Below are 18,331 nucleotides of genomic sequence, written 5' to 3'. Positions count from 1 at the left end.
AGCCTCATCTCCGTGTGGTTATTGGAAGAAGCCCGTGTCACGTGACCAGGAACGTCAACGATTCAATGGCAGCCTACTGTTTTGTAAATTAACACAAGGGACAGCTGCATAAAATACTGTTTTAAACGACAGAATCGCATTTCTAAGGTAAATGTACAATTCAACGTTATCTTATTAAACTGACATGGTGTTAACAAACTTTCTAGCTGGGGTTCAGTTGCCCGATGCAAGAAAGCAATGAATGGAGAATATCGTGTGGTTGTAATGTGGAAGACGCTCGCGTGCTACATGCTACTCACGTAGCCCCATTAGTGTTGTCTAGCTAGCAAGATAGGCAAAGCCCACGAATGTTTTTGGTAGAAAATATGTCTAATGTGTTAACTACTACAGCTATGAACAACGTGTGACTCGTACTCTAATGAAATATATACAACATTGGCTAAGAAATTCGTATTATTTTGCTCAAAGTAACTTTTCCATTGAATATCCCCCACAGCAGACTGAAATGCCACACCTACCCCAACTGCGACAAAATAACTGTATTGAATTGATTAACACAATTATGTCAGTTGGAATCATTCAATTAGTAAATGAATTAGCTAACCAATTTCCCCCCCACTTGTTGCCAGCGAACTTCCTAAATAATTGTTCTGAAATGGTAAACAGCATCGCATGTAGGTTTCAGCCAATCCGTGAGTTCGGCCGTGCCTTTGTTGAGGCGATTGGATGACGCCCATACTGGCATCGATGAATAAAAACTACTCCATCAATAATATGGTATGATTTTATTCCTTTAACGGCCTGAAATGAAACCACTGATATTATCCATTATACACCATACAGTATGTCAAATCTTTCAAAATCATGATCTCACAAAATGGCTTTTTGTAGATGGGTTTCTTAGACCTTGATGCGTGATCAAAAGTATGCTGTATAAAGGCAGCATTCAGGCCTACGGGTAATTGAATAGTTTGCAATTGCAGCAAAGATAATAATCATAATCTGTTAATATTTAACCCTGGGTTTGTCTGAGTCAGCAAGGTTAAAGATCCATGTGCAGGCTAAGACTTTGAGCCCCACATTAACAGGCTATTTTTCAGATATCTCATAGACCGCTGAAGACAACATGGGCTCAGGTAATCGCATTATTCACATTTTGAGTAATAATAATGAATAACATATCTGTTTAGTTTGTTCGGTATGTTAAATGATGCGTTTGTGTTATTATTCTTTATCATTTTGTTGGAGGTCGATTCTAGTTTAGGCTATACATGGCCCACTTCTGACACCAAGGTAACGAAACAGGCAGGGATTGAGGCGCGAACCCTCAACCTTCTGGCCCGTAGCCGCACGGAATTCAACTGTGCCACAAAAGCATGCTCCAATGGTAGAGTCGATCTAAACCACGGCCATTACAGTTGTATTACACTGCTGTGTGTAATCTAGCTCTGAGGGAGCATCTTTAGCCATGTTGTGCTTCAGTTACTCTATCGTGGTTTATACCCCTGTATCTGGGGGAGGTAAAACTGTGACTGAGACAGATGAACTAACCTACTCGACAGGGGAGGCAGGAGCATGCTGGAACTGTGGATCCCTCCGGAGTCCCATTCTTGGGCTGCCTGTTCAGTTCGTCTGTTATGGCTTTACCGCCTGTATATCTCTCCCTAGACGCTGCCATGTCTCCCAAGATCACGGTGGAGCTGCTGCGGCAGCTACGGCAAGCCATGAGGAACACCAAGTACATCGCTGAGCCCATCCAGGCCTACATTGTCCCCTCTGGAGACGCACACCAGGTACTGAACACACACACCCACCAGGTCACGCACACACACACACACACACACACGGTCGCACGCACGCAAGAACACACACACACACACACACACACACACACACACACACACACACACACACACACACACACACACACACACACACACACAGAATTACTAATTAGAAATTAGAAGTAATGAACAATAGTGAGTATAAGTCTGCCTGACCTCTAGTAATGGACAATGTGACTTTCTAGCAGGGTCCTCTCCATCTCCACATCTTTCACTCTACTCTTTCTTTCTCTCTCTCTCTAATCCTCATCCCTCACTTACACCCTCTCTCTCTCTCTCTCTCTCTCTCTCTCTCTGGTCTTGAGTTGTGATGTGAAGAGGTGAATAATTAAGATGTTATAATAACTGCTAGGGGACCACTTATACCTGATTACTGCTGGATCTGATCTCTCTTCTCTTCTCTTCTCTCTCTCTCTCTCTCTCTCTCTCTCTCTCTCTCTCTCTCTCTCTCGTTACAGAGTGAATACATCGCACCATGTGACTGCAGACGTGAATTCATCTGTGGCTTCAATGGCTCCGCAGGTGTGTGTACTTGTGTCAGGATCTAGTTCCCTTGTTATAAAGGAGGTTGACATGGCTAGAACACCAGTGAATACACCAAGACAAACTTATCACAGCCTTTGGTTATGTCAGACCGGATGAAATCAACACTTCATACAATACTAGGAAAGTTGTATTGTAATATCCCATAAATGCACACCTTGATTATAACAGTGAACTTTTACGCCCTAAGAAGAACAGGACATCGGTAAACAATATAGACAGACATTTGCTTGTATTGAATTGGGGTCAGAGTTTAGACACGTTGATAATAAAATGAAATCAGGCCATAGAAACAGGACAGTTCTGTAGCCTTGTTTGACAACCTTTGAACAGTAGCATAGTGACAACTAAAGACATAACTAAGAATCAGATATTGAGACAACGTGTCTCCAGGCACGGCCATAGTGACAGAGAACAGATATGCAGCCTTGATTGATTGATGACGTGTCTCCAGGCACGGCCATAGTGACAGAGAACAGATATGTAGCCTTGATTGATTGATGACGTGTCTCCAGGCACGGCCATAGTGACAGAGAACAGATATGCAGCCTTGATTGATTGATGACGTGTCTCCAGGCACGGCCATAGTGACAGAGAACAGATATGTAGCCTTGATTGATTGATGACATGTCTCCAGGCACGGCCATAGTGACAGAGAACAGATATGTAGCCTTGATTGATTGATGACATGTCTCCAGGCACGGCCATAGTGACAGAGAACAGATATGCAGCCTTGTTTGATTGATGACATGTCTCCAGGCACGGCCATAGTGACAGAGAACAGATATGTAGCCTTGATTGATTGATGACGTGTCTCCAGGCACGGCCATAGTGACAGAGAACAGATATGTAGCCTTGATTGATTGATGACGTGTCTCCAGGCACGGCCATAGTGACAGAGAACAGATATGTAGCCTTGATTGATTGATGACATGTCTCCAGGCACGGCCATAGTGACAGAGAACAGATATGCAGCCTTGTTTGATTGATGACATGTCTCCAGGCACGGCCATAGTGACAGAGAAGCATGCGGCCATGTGGACAGACGGACGGTACTTCCTCCAGGCCAGCCAGCAGATGGACAACAACTGGACCCTCATGAAGATGGGTAAACAACAACAACACTCTTAGTTCTTGAATGGATAAGTGAAGACACCTAGTTGAAGCTAGTATAAGTGGAAGTTGGTTTCTTCTGCATCTAAAGTTAAAACTTTAAAGCAAGTGCACTTAACCACTTTAGTATAGATTGGCCGATGCTTCTCTTGATAAGACATACCACACATGGGACAGTCTACTGTGTTGTGAGATGTGTCAGTATTTTCTGGCTCATTGCGGGTGTTTCCTGTCACCAGGTCTGAAGGAGACACTTAGCCAGGAGGACTGGCTGATCAGTGTACTGCCTGAGAACTCGACAGTAGGAGTGGACCCCTGGATCATTGCTACTGGTCTGTAGAGTTCTACATCTCTTACGTCATACACAATAACACAGTAATAATGGTGTAGTACATGTTGTGTACTATACTTCCAGTGCTAAGCATCTACCATTTTGGTGCTGACTATGGTAACGTGACCTGTCTGTTGTTCCATCCAGACCAGTGGAAGAACATGTCTAAGGCCCTGGCTGGTGCAGGCCACTCCCTGGTGGCTGTTCAGGACAACCTGATAGATGCCATCTGGATGGACCGTCCAACCAGACCCTCCACTAAGCTCCTCACCCTGGGCCTGGGGTTCACGGGTCGGTAGTACCGCTTGGAGCAATTATTGACCTATTCAACATTCTAGAGGTGTTATGTATCCTATCTTGTGATTGGTTGAAAGGTAGTAGCTGTACATGTATGTACAATGTTTTTGATACAGAAAGGATTTTGTTCAACAGTGACGATGGCATGATGACATCTTCCTCATCAATGGTTCACAGTTAATCCAGGTCCTCCTCTGTTCCAGGTCTGACCTGGCAGGACAAGATGACCGCTCTGAGATCCAAGATGGCCGAGAGGAAGATCTCCTGGTTCGTTGCCACGGCGCTGGATGAGATTGCATGTATGATTCCCTTTATACTGATATAGTTACTATAACACAGCACAGAGACATTTTTCCTATATAATTCACCCTAAACAGTCGTTGGAATTACCATATAAAATAACACCAACTCACTAACCCTGGTCATGTCAAGTTACAGGGTGCACAGGCTTTCGTTCCAACCCAGCACTAGCACACCTGATTCAACACATTTTTTTATTTTTTATTTTACCTTTATTTAACTAGGCAAGTCAGTTAAGAGCACATTCTTATTTACAATGACAGCCTAATCAAATGTCTTGATTGAAGAGTAGTTGATGGGTTGAATCAGGTGTGTTAGTGCTGGGCTGGAACAAAAGTCTGGCCAACCAGTAGACCTACAGGATGAGGGTTGATGCACTTTATTGAATGACCTCACCAAACAGTGACAGCAGGCACAGCCAATCGCATCGACTCCACGGTTACGTTGCATAACCCTGTGAGGTAGACACGACACCCCCTGGTCACGATCCAAGAACCCTGAGGCTGTACGGGTGTCCCTGTAGATGCCTGTCTGAGCACCTTGTTAGCTAGCCCTAACGAGCCTATAGAGCTCTCAGAGCTGATTGGCTGGCCAGAGTGTTTGTGTTAATTAGGGAGGACAATGTTGATGTTGATTGCAGTCGTCCAGTCACTTTTAGACTAGTGTGTCTAAATGAGGGGGTTTGTCTGGGCTTCTTCCCTAGAAGGTGAGGAGGGTAACCTCATCATCATCACAATAATAATAATAATAATAATACAATTATTATTAATAATAATAATATTAATAATAATGATTAGGATCATATTAATGATTATGATAATAATAATAATAACACAGTGTTAGCTAATTTATTTTGAGCAGCAAGACACATTTTTAAACAGCTGTTTACAAGATTCAAACTGCTGTACATAAAAATCTAAATCAAATTTGATTTGTCATGTGCCGAATACAACAGGTGTAGACCTTACAATGAAATGCTTACATACATTACTGCATTTGTTGAAGGAGAACAGGAAAAATCGTATCCACCAAACAGGTGTAAAGTAGTAGTGTGTTTTAACTGTGTTACTCTTCTCAGGGCTGTTCAACCTCCGTGGCTCTGACATCGAGTACAACCCTGTTTTCTTTGCGTACGCCATCGTTGGAATGAACACAATCAGGTAAAAGATCCTAAAAGCACCTAAATTAATCTAAAATAAAATAAAAACACTTTACTTTCTTTCCCGACTGTCCTTTCTCTGACACAGTATAGAATGCACAGCATACTTTGATCTCCCATGAGAAGTAGGTCATTAATCTGACCTCTGACCCCACCTAGGCTCTTTGTGGACATCAAGCGTCTGGCCGTGCCGACGGTGAGGGAGCACCTTCAGCTGGACACGCCCTCCAAGGCGGAGCTTAGCATCCAGACCGCCCCCTACGAGTCTGTGTTCACGGAGCTGCAGGCCGTGTGTGCCTCCCTGGTGCCCAAGGAGAAGGTGTGGATCAGCGACAAAGCCAGCTGCGCCCTCACACAGGTCATCCCCAAGGTGAGCGAGTGCGACTGTGTAATGTCTCACACAAAATGGCTGTAGTGGGTGCTCATGCAGGTTTTTCCCAAGGTGAGAGAGTACAACTGTGTAGTCAGGCACAAAATGACCACTGTGCATAGCTGTATCACATGAGTGGGATGGGGATGAGTTACCCCCAAACAATGTAAAGTACGTTTGTTAATAAAGTCAGCAAAAATAGAAACGTCCTCACTGTCAACTGCGTTTATTTTCAGCAAACTTAACGTGTAAATATTTGTGTGAAATATAAGATTCAACAACTGAGACATAAACTGAACAAGTTCCACAAACCATGTGACTAACAGAAATGGAATAATGTGTCCATGAACAAAGGGGGGTCAAAATCAAAAGTAACAGTCAGTATCTGGTGTGGCCACCAGCTGCATTAAGTAGTGCAGTGCATCTCCTCATGGACTGCACCAGATTTTCCAGTTCTTGCTGTGAGATGTTACCCTTCTTTTCCACCAAGGCACCTGCAAGTTCCCAGACATTTCTGGGGGGATTGGCCCTAGCCCTCACCCTCCAATCCAACAGGTCCCAGACGTGCTCAATAGGATTGAGATCCAGACTCTTTGCTGGCCATGGCAGAACACTGACATACCTGTCTTGCAGGAAATCACGCACAGAACGAGCAGTATGGCTGGTTGCATTGTCATGCTGGAGGGTCATGTCATGATGAGCCTGCAGGAAGGGTACCACATCAGGGAGGAGGATGTCTTCCCTGTAACGCACAGCGTTGAGATTGCCTGCAATGACAACAAGCTCAGTCCGATGATGCTGTGACACACCGCCCCAGACCATGACGGACCCTCCACCTCCAAATCGATCCTGCTCCAGAGTACAGGCCTCAGTGTAACGCTCATTCCTTCAACGATAAACACGAATCCGACCATCACCCCTGGTGAGACAAAACCGCGACTCATCAGTGAAGAGCACTTTTTGCCAGTCCTGTCTGGTCCAGCGATGGTAGGTTTGTGCCCATAGGTGACGTTGTTGCCGGTGATGTCTGGTGAGGACCTGCCTTACAACAGGCCTACAAGCCCTCAGTCCAGCCTCTCAGCCTATTGCGGACAGTCTGAGCACTGATGAAGGGATTGTGCGTTCCTGGTGTAACTCGGGCAGTTGTTGTTGCCGCCATCCTGTACCTGTCCCGCAGGTGTGATGTTCAGATGTACCGATCCTGTGCAGGTGTTGTTACACAATCAGCTGTCCATCCTGTCTCCCTGTAGCGCTGTCTTAGGCATTTCACAGTACGGACATTGCAATTTATTGCCCTGGCCACATCTGCAGTCCTCATGCCTCCTTGCAGCCTGCCTAAGACACGTTCACACAGATGAGCAGGGACCCTGGGAATCTTTCTTTTGGTGTTTTTCATAGTCAGTAGAAAGGCCTTTTTAGTGTCCTAAGTTTTCATAACTGTGACCTTAATTGCCTACCGTCTGTAAGCTGTGTGTCTTAACGACCGTTCCACAGGTGCATGTTCATTAATTGTTTATGGTTCATTAAACAAGCATGGGAAACAGTGTTTAAACCCTTTACAATGAAGATCTGTGAAGTTATTTGGATTTTTACGAATTATCTTTGAAAGACAGGGTCCTGAAAAAGGGATGTTTCTTTTTTTTGCTGAGTTTACATGTAGGCCTATTTAGTAAAATGATATGTGTAGCATCAGGTACCAACTAATTCATTGCTTTGTTTTTCTGTTTTGTCCATAGGCCCACCGGTCTCTTATCCCCTACACTCCTCTCTGCCTCGCCAAAGCTGTCAAGAACACCACCGAGATTCAAGGGATGAAAATGGCCCATGTAAGTTACCTTTGACATTTTGACCCATACAATTATTTAATTGGATTTTAGACATCATGAAATCCCCATAATTGTATCATCAACCAGCCATTGATCATGTTTGACTTTTTCTCCTCAACCACAGATCAAGGATGCTGTCGCCCTTTGTGAGCTCTTCGCTTGGTTGGAAAAAGAGGTACATTATATGTACTTTTAAAATGTAATTTCCAGTAGTTTTGTAGCTGAAAGTAGTATTAACGTTTTATGACTGCAGACTTTTTGGCTGTGAGTGTTGCAATGACTACGTGTCATGTACTGTGTGGTTGTTGTTTTATAGATTCCAAAAGGCACAGTGACTGAGATATCCGCAGCAGATAAGGCCGAGGAGTTACGCAGGTGGGGTTCTACTTTTCACTTCAACCATAAAATAATAAAGCTATGCAATAACAACATCTCTGATGTTTGCTCTCCAACTTCACTTATTATCCTGGATCTTTAGATTGAGATTGTATAGGTTCCGTGCAGTCACTACACTGTGAAAAATCATTTCTGATGCACAAGGCAATAGGACAATTGCATACACCTCTCTCATCTCTTTCTCAAAACACATTGGAGAAGAAGGTCAGAGGGGAGGGATCTCTGGCTTTCTGGGAAGGACACGAGGAGAGAGTAGAGCGGACACGAGGAGTATGTAATTGAGATATTCCCAGTGAGTCAGAGGCTTTTGCATGATAGGGATATTTAGTATTTTAACTCCCTCTATTGAAACAATTAGGAACTGTATGTACCTACTTCAACTTTGTGATACGTGCCTAAGAACAGCCCACAGCCGTGGTATATTGGCCATATACCACACCCCCTCAGTCCTTATTGCTTAAATACACATAAATAAATATTCATGTATTTTATGTGGTTTCAGCCAGCAGAAAGACTTTGTCGGACTCAGCTTCCCATCCATTTCCAGTGTTGGACCAAACGGAGCAATCATTCATTACAGGTACCTTTGTTTATTGTATAACTTTATTACACTGTAATTAATGTAGAGTTGTCTATAATCATGTTTTTGTTAACTTATTTTGTATTTATGTACTCATTTTTGTTGTCCTATAGACCCCTCCCTGAAACCAACAGAACTCTCTCTCTAAACGAAATCTACCTCCTTGACTCTGGAGCCCAGTATATGTAAGCAATAATCCCACATGTAATAATGCTACACATAATCCCACATGTAATAATGCTGCACATAATCCTACATGTAATAATGCTACACATAATCCCACATGTAATAATGCTGCACATAATCCCACATGTAATAATGCTGCACATAATCCTACATGTAATAATGCTACACATAATCCTACATGTAATACATAATAATGTGACACATAAGAAAAGAACGTTACAAATAAAACATATAGTTATAATAAATTCTGGTTCTGGTGTTTTCTAGTGATGGAACAACAGACGTCACCCGCACCATGCACTTTGGATCCCCCTCTGCTTATGAGAAGGTAACAGTTATCCATATGGCCTCTCCTCTCATGACCTGCTACAGCATATGACAGAGAGAAAGTCCCAGTGGTATGTTCAGTGACCTATAGATTTTCTCTCTATATCTCAGGAAACCTTCACCTATGTTCTGAAGGGACATATAGCCGTCAGTGCTGCCATTTTCCCCAACGGAACCAAAGGTGAGACCTTGTTGTTTGTGGAGTACTCAATGTTGCCAGTGTTTGTTTTTAAATGACTAATATGTGAAATGTAAACCTCCACTCCCCCCTCCTCCCCCTCCACCTTTAGGCCACCTGCTGGACTCGTTTGCCCGCCAGGCGCTGTGGGAGTCTGGGCTGGACTACCTCCATGGTACGGGCCACGGGGTGGGATGTTTCCTCAATGTCCACGAGGGACCCTGTGGGATCTCCTACAAGACCTTCGCCGACGAGCCCCTGGAGGCAGGCATGATTGTCAGCGATGGTGGGTACGCTCACACATATATGGACGTACACACACACAGACATGCAGGCACACATACACACACACTTACTATCATGTATGCATACATGCATACACAAACACACAGACAATTTAACTATTTCTCTCTCTCTGTTTGTCTCTGTCTGTTTCTCTCTCACACACCTGAACTTGTCTCCTTCCTTTCCTCAGAACCTGGGTACTATGAGGACGGCTTGTTTGGCATTAGAATTGAAAACGTTGTTCTGGTGGTGCCAGCAAAACCCAAGGTAAGAGATTGACTGAATAAGTATAAAATGAAATGAAGTGAAGTGTGTATAGAGTGAAGAATGAGTATTTATGTTTATGGAGACAGATTGACTGACTATGTGTAAAATGAAGTGTGAAGACCATGTGACCTTTGTGTCTGTGTCCTCAGTACAACTACAGAAACAAGGGCAGTTTGACGTTTGAGCCTCTCACTCTGGTCCCCATCCAAGCCAAGATGGTAAACACAGATATTCTCACCCAGAAAGAGGTCAGTCTTGGTCCCCATTCTTTGGAATTCATATTTTACCAAACACACAGTTTCTTTAGGAGCTATCATTCATGTATTTCTACTAAATAAAGCACACATTTATTTCAACTAAAATAGAGCACCCATTTATTTCTACTAAAATAGAGCACTCATTTAGTTCACCCAGTTCTACTAAAATAAAGCACCCATTTAGTTCTACTAAAATAAAGCACCCATTTATTTATACTAAAATAAAGCACTCATTTATTTCTACTAAAATAGAGCACTCATTTAGTTCACCCAGTTCTACTAAAATAAAGCACCCATTTAGTTCTACTAAAATAAAGCACCCATTTATTTATACTAAAATAAAGCACTCATTTATTTCTACTAAAATAGAGCACTCATTTAGTTCACCCAGTTCTACTAAAATAAAGCACTCATTTATTTCTACTAAAATAAAGCACTCATTTATTTATACTAAAATAAAGCACTCATTTATTTCAACTAAAATAGAGCACCCATTTATTTCTACTAAAATAGAGCACTCATTTAGTTCACCCAGTTCTACTAAAATAAAGCACTCATTTATTTCTACTAAAATAAAGCACTCATTTATTTATACTAAAATAAAGCACTCATTTATTTCTAATTTTAAAAAGTCATCATTATACAGCTCTATAATGTAAACATGGCACTTGAAACTTGGGTAGAAAAACTGTATTGTTTGGTTGAATGAAGTGACACGTAGTAGAGCAGAAATAAAACAATCTTTCAGTTTCAAATCAGCTTTGCCATAGGAGAGAAAGATAATGTATGAGGAGGTCTTCAGGAAATATCCACAGGTGCTCTTTGAAACCGGGGAAATCGATTAGTAATAGTTCTGCCATTTTGTATGTTATCACTCTGTGTGTGACACTCCCTCTTCTCTTCCTGCAGCGTGATTGGGTGAACGAGTACCACAGGCAGTGCCGGGAGACGATTGGAGCAGAGCTGGAGAGGCAGGGCCGCAAGGAGGCCCTGGATTGGCTGATCAGGGAAACCCAGCCAATCGCCTGAAGGCTATTCTGTGACAGACTCTAATTTAAACCAATTGTATTGCCCAGGAGTACAATTGAGCAATCAATTGATTGCTCATCTCAGCAGTGATGATAACCTTTTCTTTTGATATTTTCTCTGAGAAGCTACTATCTATCGTTCTGGTCTCTGTGTATTTCACGCTATGCTTCTTTTCTAAAGCACACCATCCATGTCTGAACTGTTTTATGGCGATTCAATAAATATCCAAGTGTGGGAAAAAAGGATCTTTCACAACTTCCAAATAACTTCATCAAAGTTCATCCACTTTAGACAATGTTTTTCCCAAAATACAAACTTGAATAGGACAAAAAATCAAACACTCCTCCCATGAAGTGGAACATGCCACCTTGCTCTAGAGCTGCATGTAAAAGTTGGGTGGGTCCAGGATGATACCACTATTGGGATCATTGGCGTAGTCCTGAAAAGTTAGCTCTTCTTGCTCCTTCGATCCACCAGGGGCGATATTCTGGATCGTGTCCTCTTCCTCCAGCCCTATGGGTAGAGGGTTACTGTAGATGTAGTAGATTCTGGAGTTGTCCTTAGATGCTTCCTGTTTTCTGAAGAATGAGAGAGGGTTTCTGAAACTGGTGGATCTCTTGACAGCTCTGATGTCCACCGGGTTGACTGGTACGTCACGAAGCACAGCACTCTCATACATATGGGCCCTCTTCGACAGCCTGGAGGCGGGAAAAGATATAATGCGCTTTCAGGGAACTGTGGGACTTTCTATGTGTTCTTTCTTGTCATTTTAAACCAATGCATTAAAATGTCCATCATTATTTTGTTTGCACACCAACATGGTAAACCAACATGGTAAAAACAGTTGCTGTGAAAGACCATTCAGTTTCATAATTTGTCCATGGAGTGTCACTGTTCTACTGTGTTAAATGTGGAGCCGTACAGTGAGGAAAAGGCTACGCCAGAGGAAGCCGGGCTCATTGTAATGGCTGGAATGGAATAAATGGAAAGGTATTAAACGCATCAAACATAGAAACGACATGTTTGACTCCGTTCCATGAATTCCATTCCAGCCGTTACATTGAGTTGGCCTCCTATAGCTCCTTCCGCCAGCCTCCTCTGGGCTACACGTCTAGGTTTGTCACCAAAATAATCTTCAACAAAGGTTCAATGTTATTTAAGCGTCATATTCATTTACCAAATATTTTGTTTGCTCAAATGTAGCCTAATGAGTGAGAGTCATTACTAAGATGACTTTAGCTGAGGATGCCAACATGACTCAGAGAGGTAATTGTAAGCCAGCGATATAAACATGACCCAAAGACAGATGATCTCCTGCGACCGTGACAGGAGATGCTGTAGAGCCTCTTTACTAAGATATATATGAAGTATAGGGAATTATGGGTACTGTAGTACAACAAGCCTTACCTTCTGTGACTGTGACAGGAGATGCAAAGCGAGAGGTTTTACTCCACCCAAAATCTGTCCATGAAAATAATTTATTTACAAAAATAAATTTTTGTATGGAGGTCAACGAGAGAGTGTTGAATTTGTCAATAAAAAAATGTAATTGCTAATTTGCTACGTGAGGCTTGTTTGATTGAATAGACGTTTCGTAATGGTTGTTACGAATGCACTGATATAAGTGGACACGTGGAATTTCTGCAACTTGCCCAAAAACCGACTTTATATCGGAGATGTGCCTTTTGTCATAGAGATAGATAGAAGACTCATCATGGATATAACCTGTTTTAGAATGGACCTTGCCATTGAGGGCCTCCACCATTTAAAGCAGTCAACTGAGTGGGGATTCCTATGAGTTAGGAACAATCAATCAATGATGAAGACTTTTAAATAGAGTTAGCCTCAATGGCGCTGCCAATGCTCTCTAACAGATGCTATAATGACACAGATACAAAGATGAGTGCTCTATCTAACTCTATGGCCTGTTTACCGATTATCTGCCCTCTCATTGGCTAGAATGGTCCCACCTGATCTCGCCTCCTCTGGTCTGCCTTCCACATTTGAGGACATATCCAATATCTTGTCAATATAATATACAATCTTTGCTAAGATTCATATGTAGTACAAAGCATTATGGGTATTGTAGTACATCAAGCCTTACCGTCTGCGGTTGTGACAGGATATGCTGCAGAACAGGCCAGTGATGGTGAGAACACACAAGGCTAGAGACATTAGGATGATGTTGAACACCTTGAACTCTGGAAGAAGAAGGAAAGGAACAAGTGACTATGGTGACCATATTCTAAGAAGAGGGGAAAACAAGTGAAGACTAAGGTTCACTTTCATTTCAAGTCAAACACTGAAACTTATTCAAGACACAAAGTCCCACTCAACCAACAACACTCCCAATTCAACTTACAAATGAAGAGGCTAGATTCAACAGTGAGCCTTCTTACAATATGTTTCTAGATACCAAAAAGCAGCCCTATAGTTGACCTTACCTACCATGTACTGCTGCGTTCATATCCTGGTCGACCGTGGTGAGAGCCGCGGTCCTGTTCATATCAAACGCCATCACCGTCACACTACTGTAGTTGTGGGTCCCAATCCCACTCATATTGTTGCCATTGGCATCCACCACATGGACTGATCCCAGGCTTCAAGCTCCACTCGCTGATTTAAAAGCCCTCAACACCATGTGACTCCCCCCAACTATTCTTGGCTCTGTTCTGTTGTCGTGGAAACTTGGCGCCCCTCTTTTGGCGCCCCCCAGCCTTTGTTCTGCACCCTTTATAATTCTTGTACCCCTCTTCCCCCCTCCCATCTCTCCATACACCCCTCGTTTACATATTATTAGTATTCTCTCCATCTCTGAGGGACAGTGAGAGAGAGGGAGAGGGAGTATTCTCTCCATCTCCGAGAGACAGTGAGAGAGAGGGGGATAGTGGTGGAGGGTGGATGGGTAACAGTCTACTCATGGCAGGTTCTGAGTGTTGCCCCACTACATTAACAGGGAGCTACAGTACTTTAGGCCTCTTGGGTTGAACACCACCAACTTTTCCCTCAACACCGCCACACACTTCAGTACAGACAAGATATGTTGTGTTCATGTTCTGACACTATAATTGGTTTCACAGCTAGTTGAGCTTCGGCTAACAAACCCAATCATAGCAATATGTTGCAATATGGCCTCTATAAGAAAAAGGTCCATCATGTTCAATACATCACGCATCAGCTTCTCTTCATCACATCCTGTCAAACAAGGAACACACTGTCTGTGTCCCAAATGGCCCCTATCCCTAACTAGTGCACTACTTTTGACCAGAGCCCTTGTCAAAAGTAGTGCACTTTATAGGGAATAGGGTCCCATTTGGGGAGCACACACTGTATTGTATTGGAACACATTGCGTAATAGCCTGGCTATCTCCAGTAGCGTTCCAGTGTGAAATGAAGCATGAAGAGTTGGTAGAGGAATACAATGCTCTCTTTGTCTCTGTCTGCTCTCTGTGCATAGCCCATATTGTGAAACCATGGATACAACCTGGATATAGAGGTCATTATTATGATTCTCGGTATTCATTAAAAAAACGAGTCTTTCAACCATGCCATCTCCCATCGATCTGTAACCATTTTATTTGGGGTTCGTCACCTTCCAGTAGATGTGTGTCTATAGTTCATAGGTCATCCTTGGGCCCTTGTGGGTGTATCAAATCTACATAAGGCCTACTGTCCGATGTCCATATCTGTGAATAGGAAAACATCTCAATCCCCCCTGATACTTCTAGAATAATCCCATCATAGTTGTTGATATCGTATATTTTCCATGCTCATCTTCAGTACTGTTTTGGACATTTTTGACAATATCACAGTCCCCGGCCGCTCAATGCAGTGCCAGACATGTATTAATAGATTGTCCCAGTAGAAGTTCAGTAAACATCTTTCCCCTTTTTCCTCTTGTTCTCCTGAGGCTATCTTCATGGTCATATCATCCCACCAACAAGTTTATTGTGATGAATCTGGCTACGATCCTAGTTAAAGTCATGGAGGGATGGAAGCAATGGTGGAAAAAGTACTACATTGTCATACTTAAGTAAACATACTGTACCTTAATAGAAAATGATTCTAGTAAAAGTGAAAGTCACCAGTAAAATACTACTTGAGTAAAAGTCTAGAAGTATTTGGTTTTAAATATACTTAGGTGAATGGAATGGCTAAAACGTACTTAAGTACCAAAAGTAAAAATGTAAACCATTTCAAATTCCTTATATTAAGCAAACCAGACGGCACAATTTATTTTGTAATTTTTTTTATTGAAGGATAGCCAGGGGCACACTCCAACACTCAGACATAATTTACAAACAAAGCATTTGTGTCGAGTGAATCCGCCAGATAAGAGACAGTAGGGATGACCAGGGATGTTCTCTTGATAAGTGTGTGAATTGGATAATTTTCCTGGGTGTCAGGGAAAATGTATGGAGTAAAAAGTATATTATTTTCTTTAGGAATGTAGTGAAGTAAAAGTAAAAGCTGGCAAAAATATAAATAGTAAAGTAAAGTACAGATACCCCAAAAAAACTACTGAAGTAGTACTTTAAATTAGTTTTATTTAAGGACTTTACACCACTGGATGGAAGGAAGGAGAGAGAGGGAGAAAGGTTGAGAGAAAGAGTTATACAGACAGAAATAGGAGGGAGAAGAGAGGAGAAGGGTAGAGACACAGAGAGAGAGAATGAATAGGAGAGAGAGAAAGAACCCACTGGACTTGGGGGTGTAGAGGGACAGTTCTCTAGATGTAGGGGGGTCTGTTCACCTCATGGGAAATCCGTGCCTTGCTCCTCTCTCCGCAATGAGCCAATGGAACGTGGGAGAAATAGTTTCCTTGTGAACTCTCACTGCTGCTTATTTGACTGTCCTGACCGAGACCAGTTGGACAGCAACCAAACTGGCTACTGTAAACCATAGCCCACTAGATAAGTGCAGATTGTGATTGGTGAATTTGCCTGAAACACAAACAGAATAATGACATATTAAATAACGGAAATTAAATAATGTGGATGTCAAAACAATAATAATAATTTCCTATATCCTCCTTGGCTGTGATATCTTATTGTAGGACCATTTGGAATTTGAAAGAGGGATAGATTTGACTTTATAATCCACTAGAGGTGAGTATTGACATGTGTTTCTGTCCTGAAACTACTGTAGGAGTTAGAAGTTGTTAGAAGTTGTACCCTAAATGCTGGTCCAGGATTAGATGTTCCTTTTCCACCTCATAGTTATGGATAGGGTTGAGGAACAGGTCATCTTATCCTAGATCTGCTGTTAGGGGAAAGTTCTTCCTCAAGCCAGTTGTAAAGCACATTATGTCTACATGGAGGACATGCTGCTGAGTTGAGTGACAGTTATAACCTGTATGCATTACAGTAATAACATGACACAGTCTACTGTATATGTTACAGTAATAACACGACACACTATACTGTACATGTTACAGTAATAACAACACACTATACTGTATATGTTACAGTAATAACAACACATTATACTGTATATGTTACAGTAATAATACGACACACTATACTGTATATGTTACAGTAATAAAAGAACACACTATACTGTATATGTTACAGTAATAACACGACACACTATACTGTATATGTTACAGTAATAACACAGCACACTATACTGTATATGTTACAGTAATAACACATCACACTATACTGTATATGTTACAGTAATAACACGACACACTATACTGTATATGTTACAGTAATAACACAACACACTATACTGTATATGCTTCAGTAATAACATGACGCACTATACTGTATATGTTACAGTAATAACACAACACACTATACTGTATATGTTACAGTAATAACACAACACACTATACTGTACATGTTACAGAAATAACACGACACACTATACTGTATATGTTACAGTAATAACAACACACTATACTGTATATGTTACAGTAATAACACAACACACTATACTGTATATGTTACAGTAATAACACGACACACTATACTGTATATTTTACAGTAATAACACGACACACTATACTGTATATGTTACAGTAATAACACAACACACAATACTGTATATGTTACAGTAATAACACGACACACTATACTGTATATGTTACAGTAAGAACATGACACACTATACTGTATATGTTACAGTAATAACATGACACACTCTACTGTATATGTTACAGTAATAACACGACAACTCTACTGTACATGTTACAGTAATAACATGACACTCTACTGTATATGTTACAGTAATAACACATCACACTATACTGTATATGTTACAGTAATAACACGACACACTATACTGTATATGTTACAGTAATAACACATCACACTATACTGTATATGTTACAGTAATAACATGACACACTATACTGAATATGTTACAGTAAGAACATGACACACTATACTGTATATGTTACAGTAATAACACATCACACTATACTGTATATGTTACAGTAATAACATGACACACTCTACTGTATATGTTACAGTAATAACACGACACACTATACTGTACATGTTACAGTAATAACAACACACTATACTGTATATGTTACAGTAATAACACGACACACTATACTGTATATGTTGCAGTAATAACACAACACACTCTACTGTATATGTTACAGTAATAAACCAACACACTATACTGTATATGTTACAGTAATAACAACACACTATACTGTATATGTTACAGTAATAACACGACACACTCTACTGTACATGTTACAGTAATAACAACACACTATACTGTATATGTTACAGTAATAACACAACACACTATACTGTATATGTTACAGTAATAACACAACACACTATACTGTATATGTTACAGTAATAACACGACACACTATACTGTATATGTTAGAGTAATAACACAGCACACTATACTGTATATGTTACAGTAATAACATGACACACTATACTGTATATGTTACAGTAATAACACATCACACTATACTGTATATGTTACAGTAATAACACGACACACTATACTGTATATGTTACAGTAATAACACATCACACTATACTGTATATGTTACAGTAATAACATGA

The 18,331-nt window shown here is 41.3% G+C and overlaps 2 protein-coding genes across 7 annotated transcripts; one reads left to right on the top strand and one right to left on the bottom strand.

Annotated features, from left to right (window-relative positions):
* The first annotated feature begins 5 nt into the window (after positions 1 to 5).
* Positions 6 to 11,533, top strand: xpnpep1 (X-prolyl aminopeptidase (aminopeptidase P) 1, soluble). Of its 5 annotated transcripts, none has more exons than XM_045690441.2 (22): positions 18 to 147; positions 679 to 777; positions 1,101 to 1,136; positions 1,669 to 1,793; positions 2,303 to 2,366; positions 3,391 to 3,495; positions 3,740 to 3,832; positions 3,979 to 4,122; positions 4,332 to 4,427; positions 5,507 to 5,588; positions 5,747 to 5,957; positions 7,694 to 7,783; positions 7,908 to 7,958; positions 8,100 to 8,158; positions 8,682 to 8,759; positions 8,873 to 8,944; positions 9,213 to 9,273; positions 9,384 to 9,453; positions 9,563 to 9,736; positions 9,926 to 10,002; positions 10,152 to 10,250; positions 11,169 to 11,533. In XM_045690441.2, exons 3-22 carry the CDS (start codon positions 1,127 to 1,129, stop codon positions 11,286 to 11,288), a joined length of 1,881 nt encoding a protein of 626 aa, XP_045546397.1. In that variant the 5' UTR covers positions 18 to 147; positions 679 to 777; positions 1,101 to 1,126; the 3' UTR covers positions 11,289 to 11,533.
* LOC145859427 (uncharacterized) lies at positions 11,456 to 13,948 on the bottom strand. 2 transcript variants are annotated; one of them, XM_082958748.1, is made up of 3 exons: positions 13,733 to 13,948; positions 13,393 to 13,489; positions 11,456 to 11,986 (listed from the first exon to the last, which is right to left on the bottom strand). In XM_082958748.1, exons 1-3 carry the CDS (start codon positions 13,737 to 13,739, stop codon positions 11,662 to 11,664), a joined length of 429 nt encoding a protein of 142 aa, XP_082814874.1. In that variant the 5' UTR covers positions 13,740 to 13,948; the 3' UTR covers positions 11,456 to 11,661. The 2 variants fall into 2 exon arrangements, with proteins under 2 accessions (XP_082814874.1, XP_082814873.1); XM_082958747.1 differs by having other exon boundaries at positions 13,737 to 13,948.
* Positions 13,949 to 18,331: the final 4,383 nt, after the last annotated feature.

The sequence above is a fragment of the Salmo salar genome, chromosome 12 (assembly GCF_965601325.2).
Source record: "Salmo salar chromosome 12, fSalSal1, whole genome shotgun sequence".
Lineage (NCBI taxonomy): Eukaryota > Metazoa > Chordata > Actinopteri > Salmoniformes > Salmonidae > Salmo > Salmo salar.
This window is presented reverse-complemented; position numbering and strand designations above follow the sequence as displayed.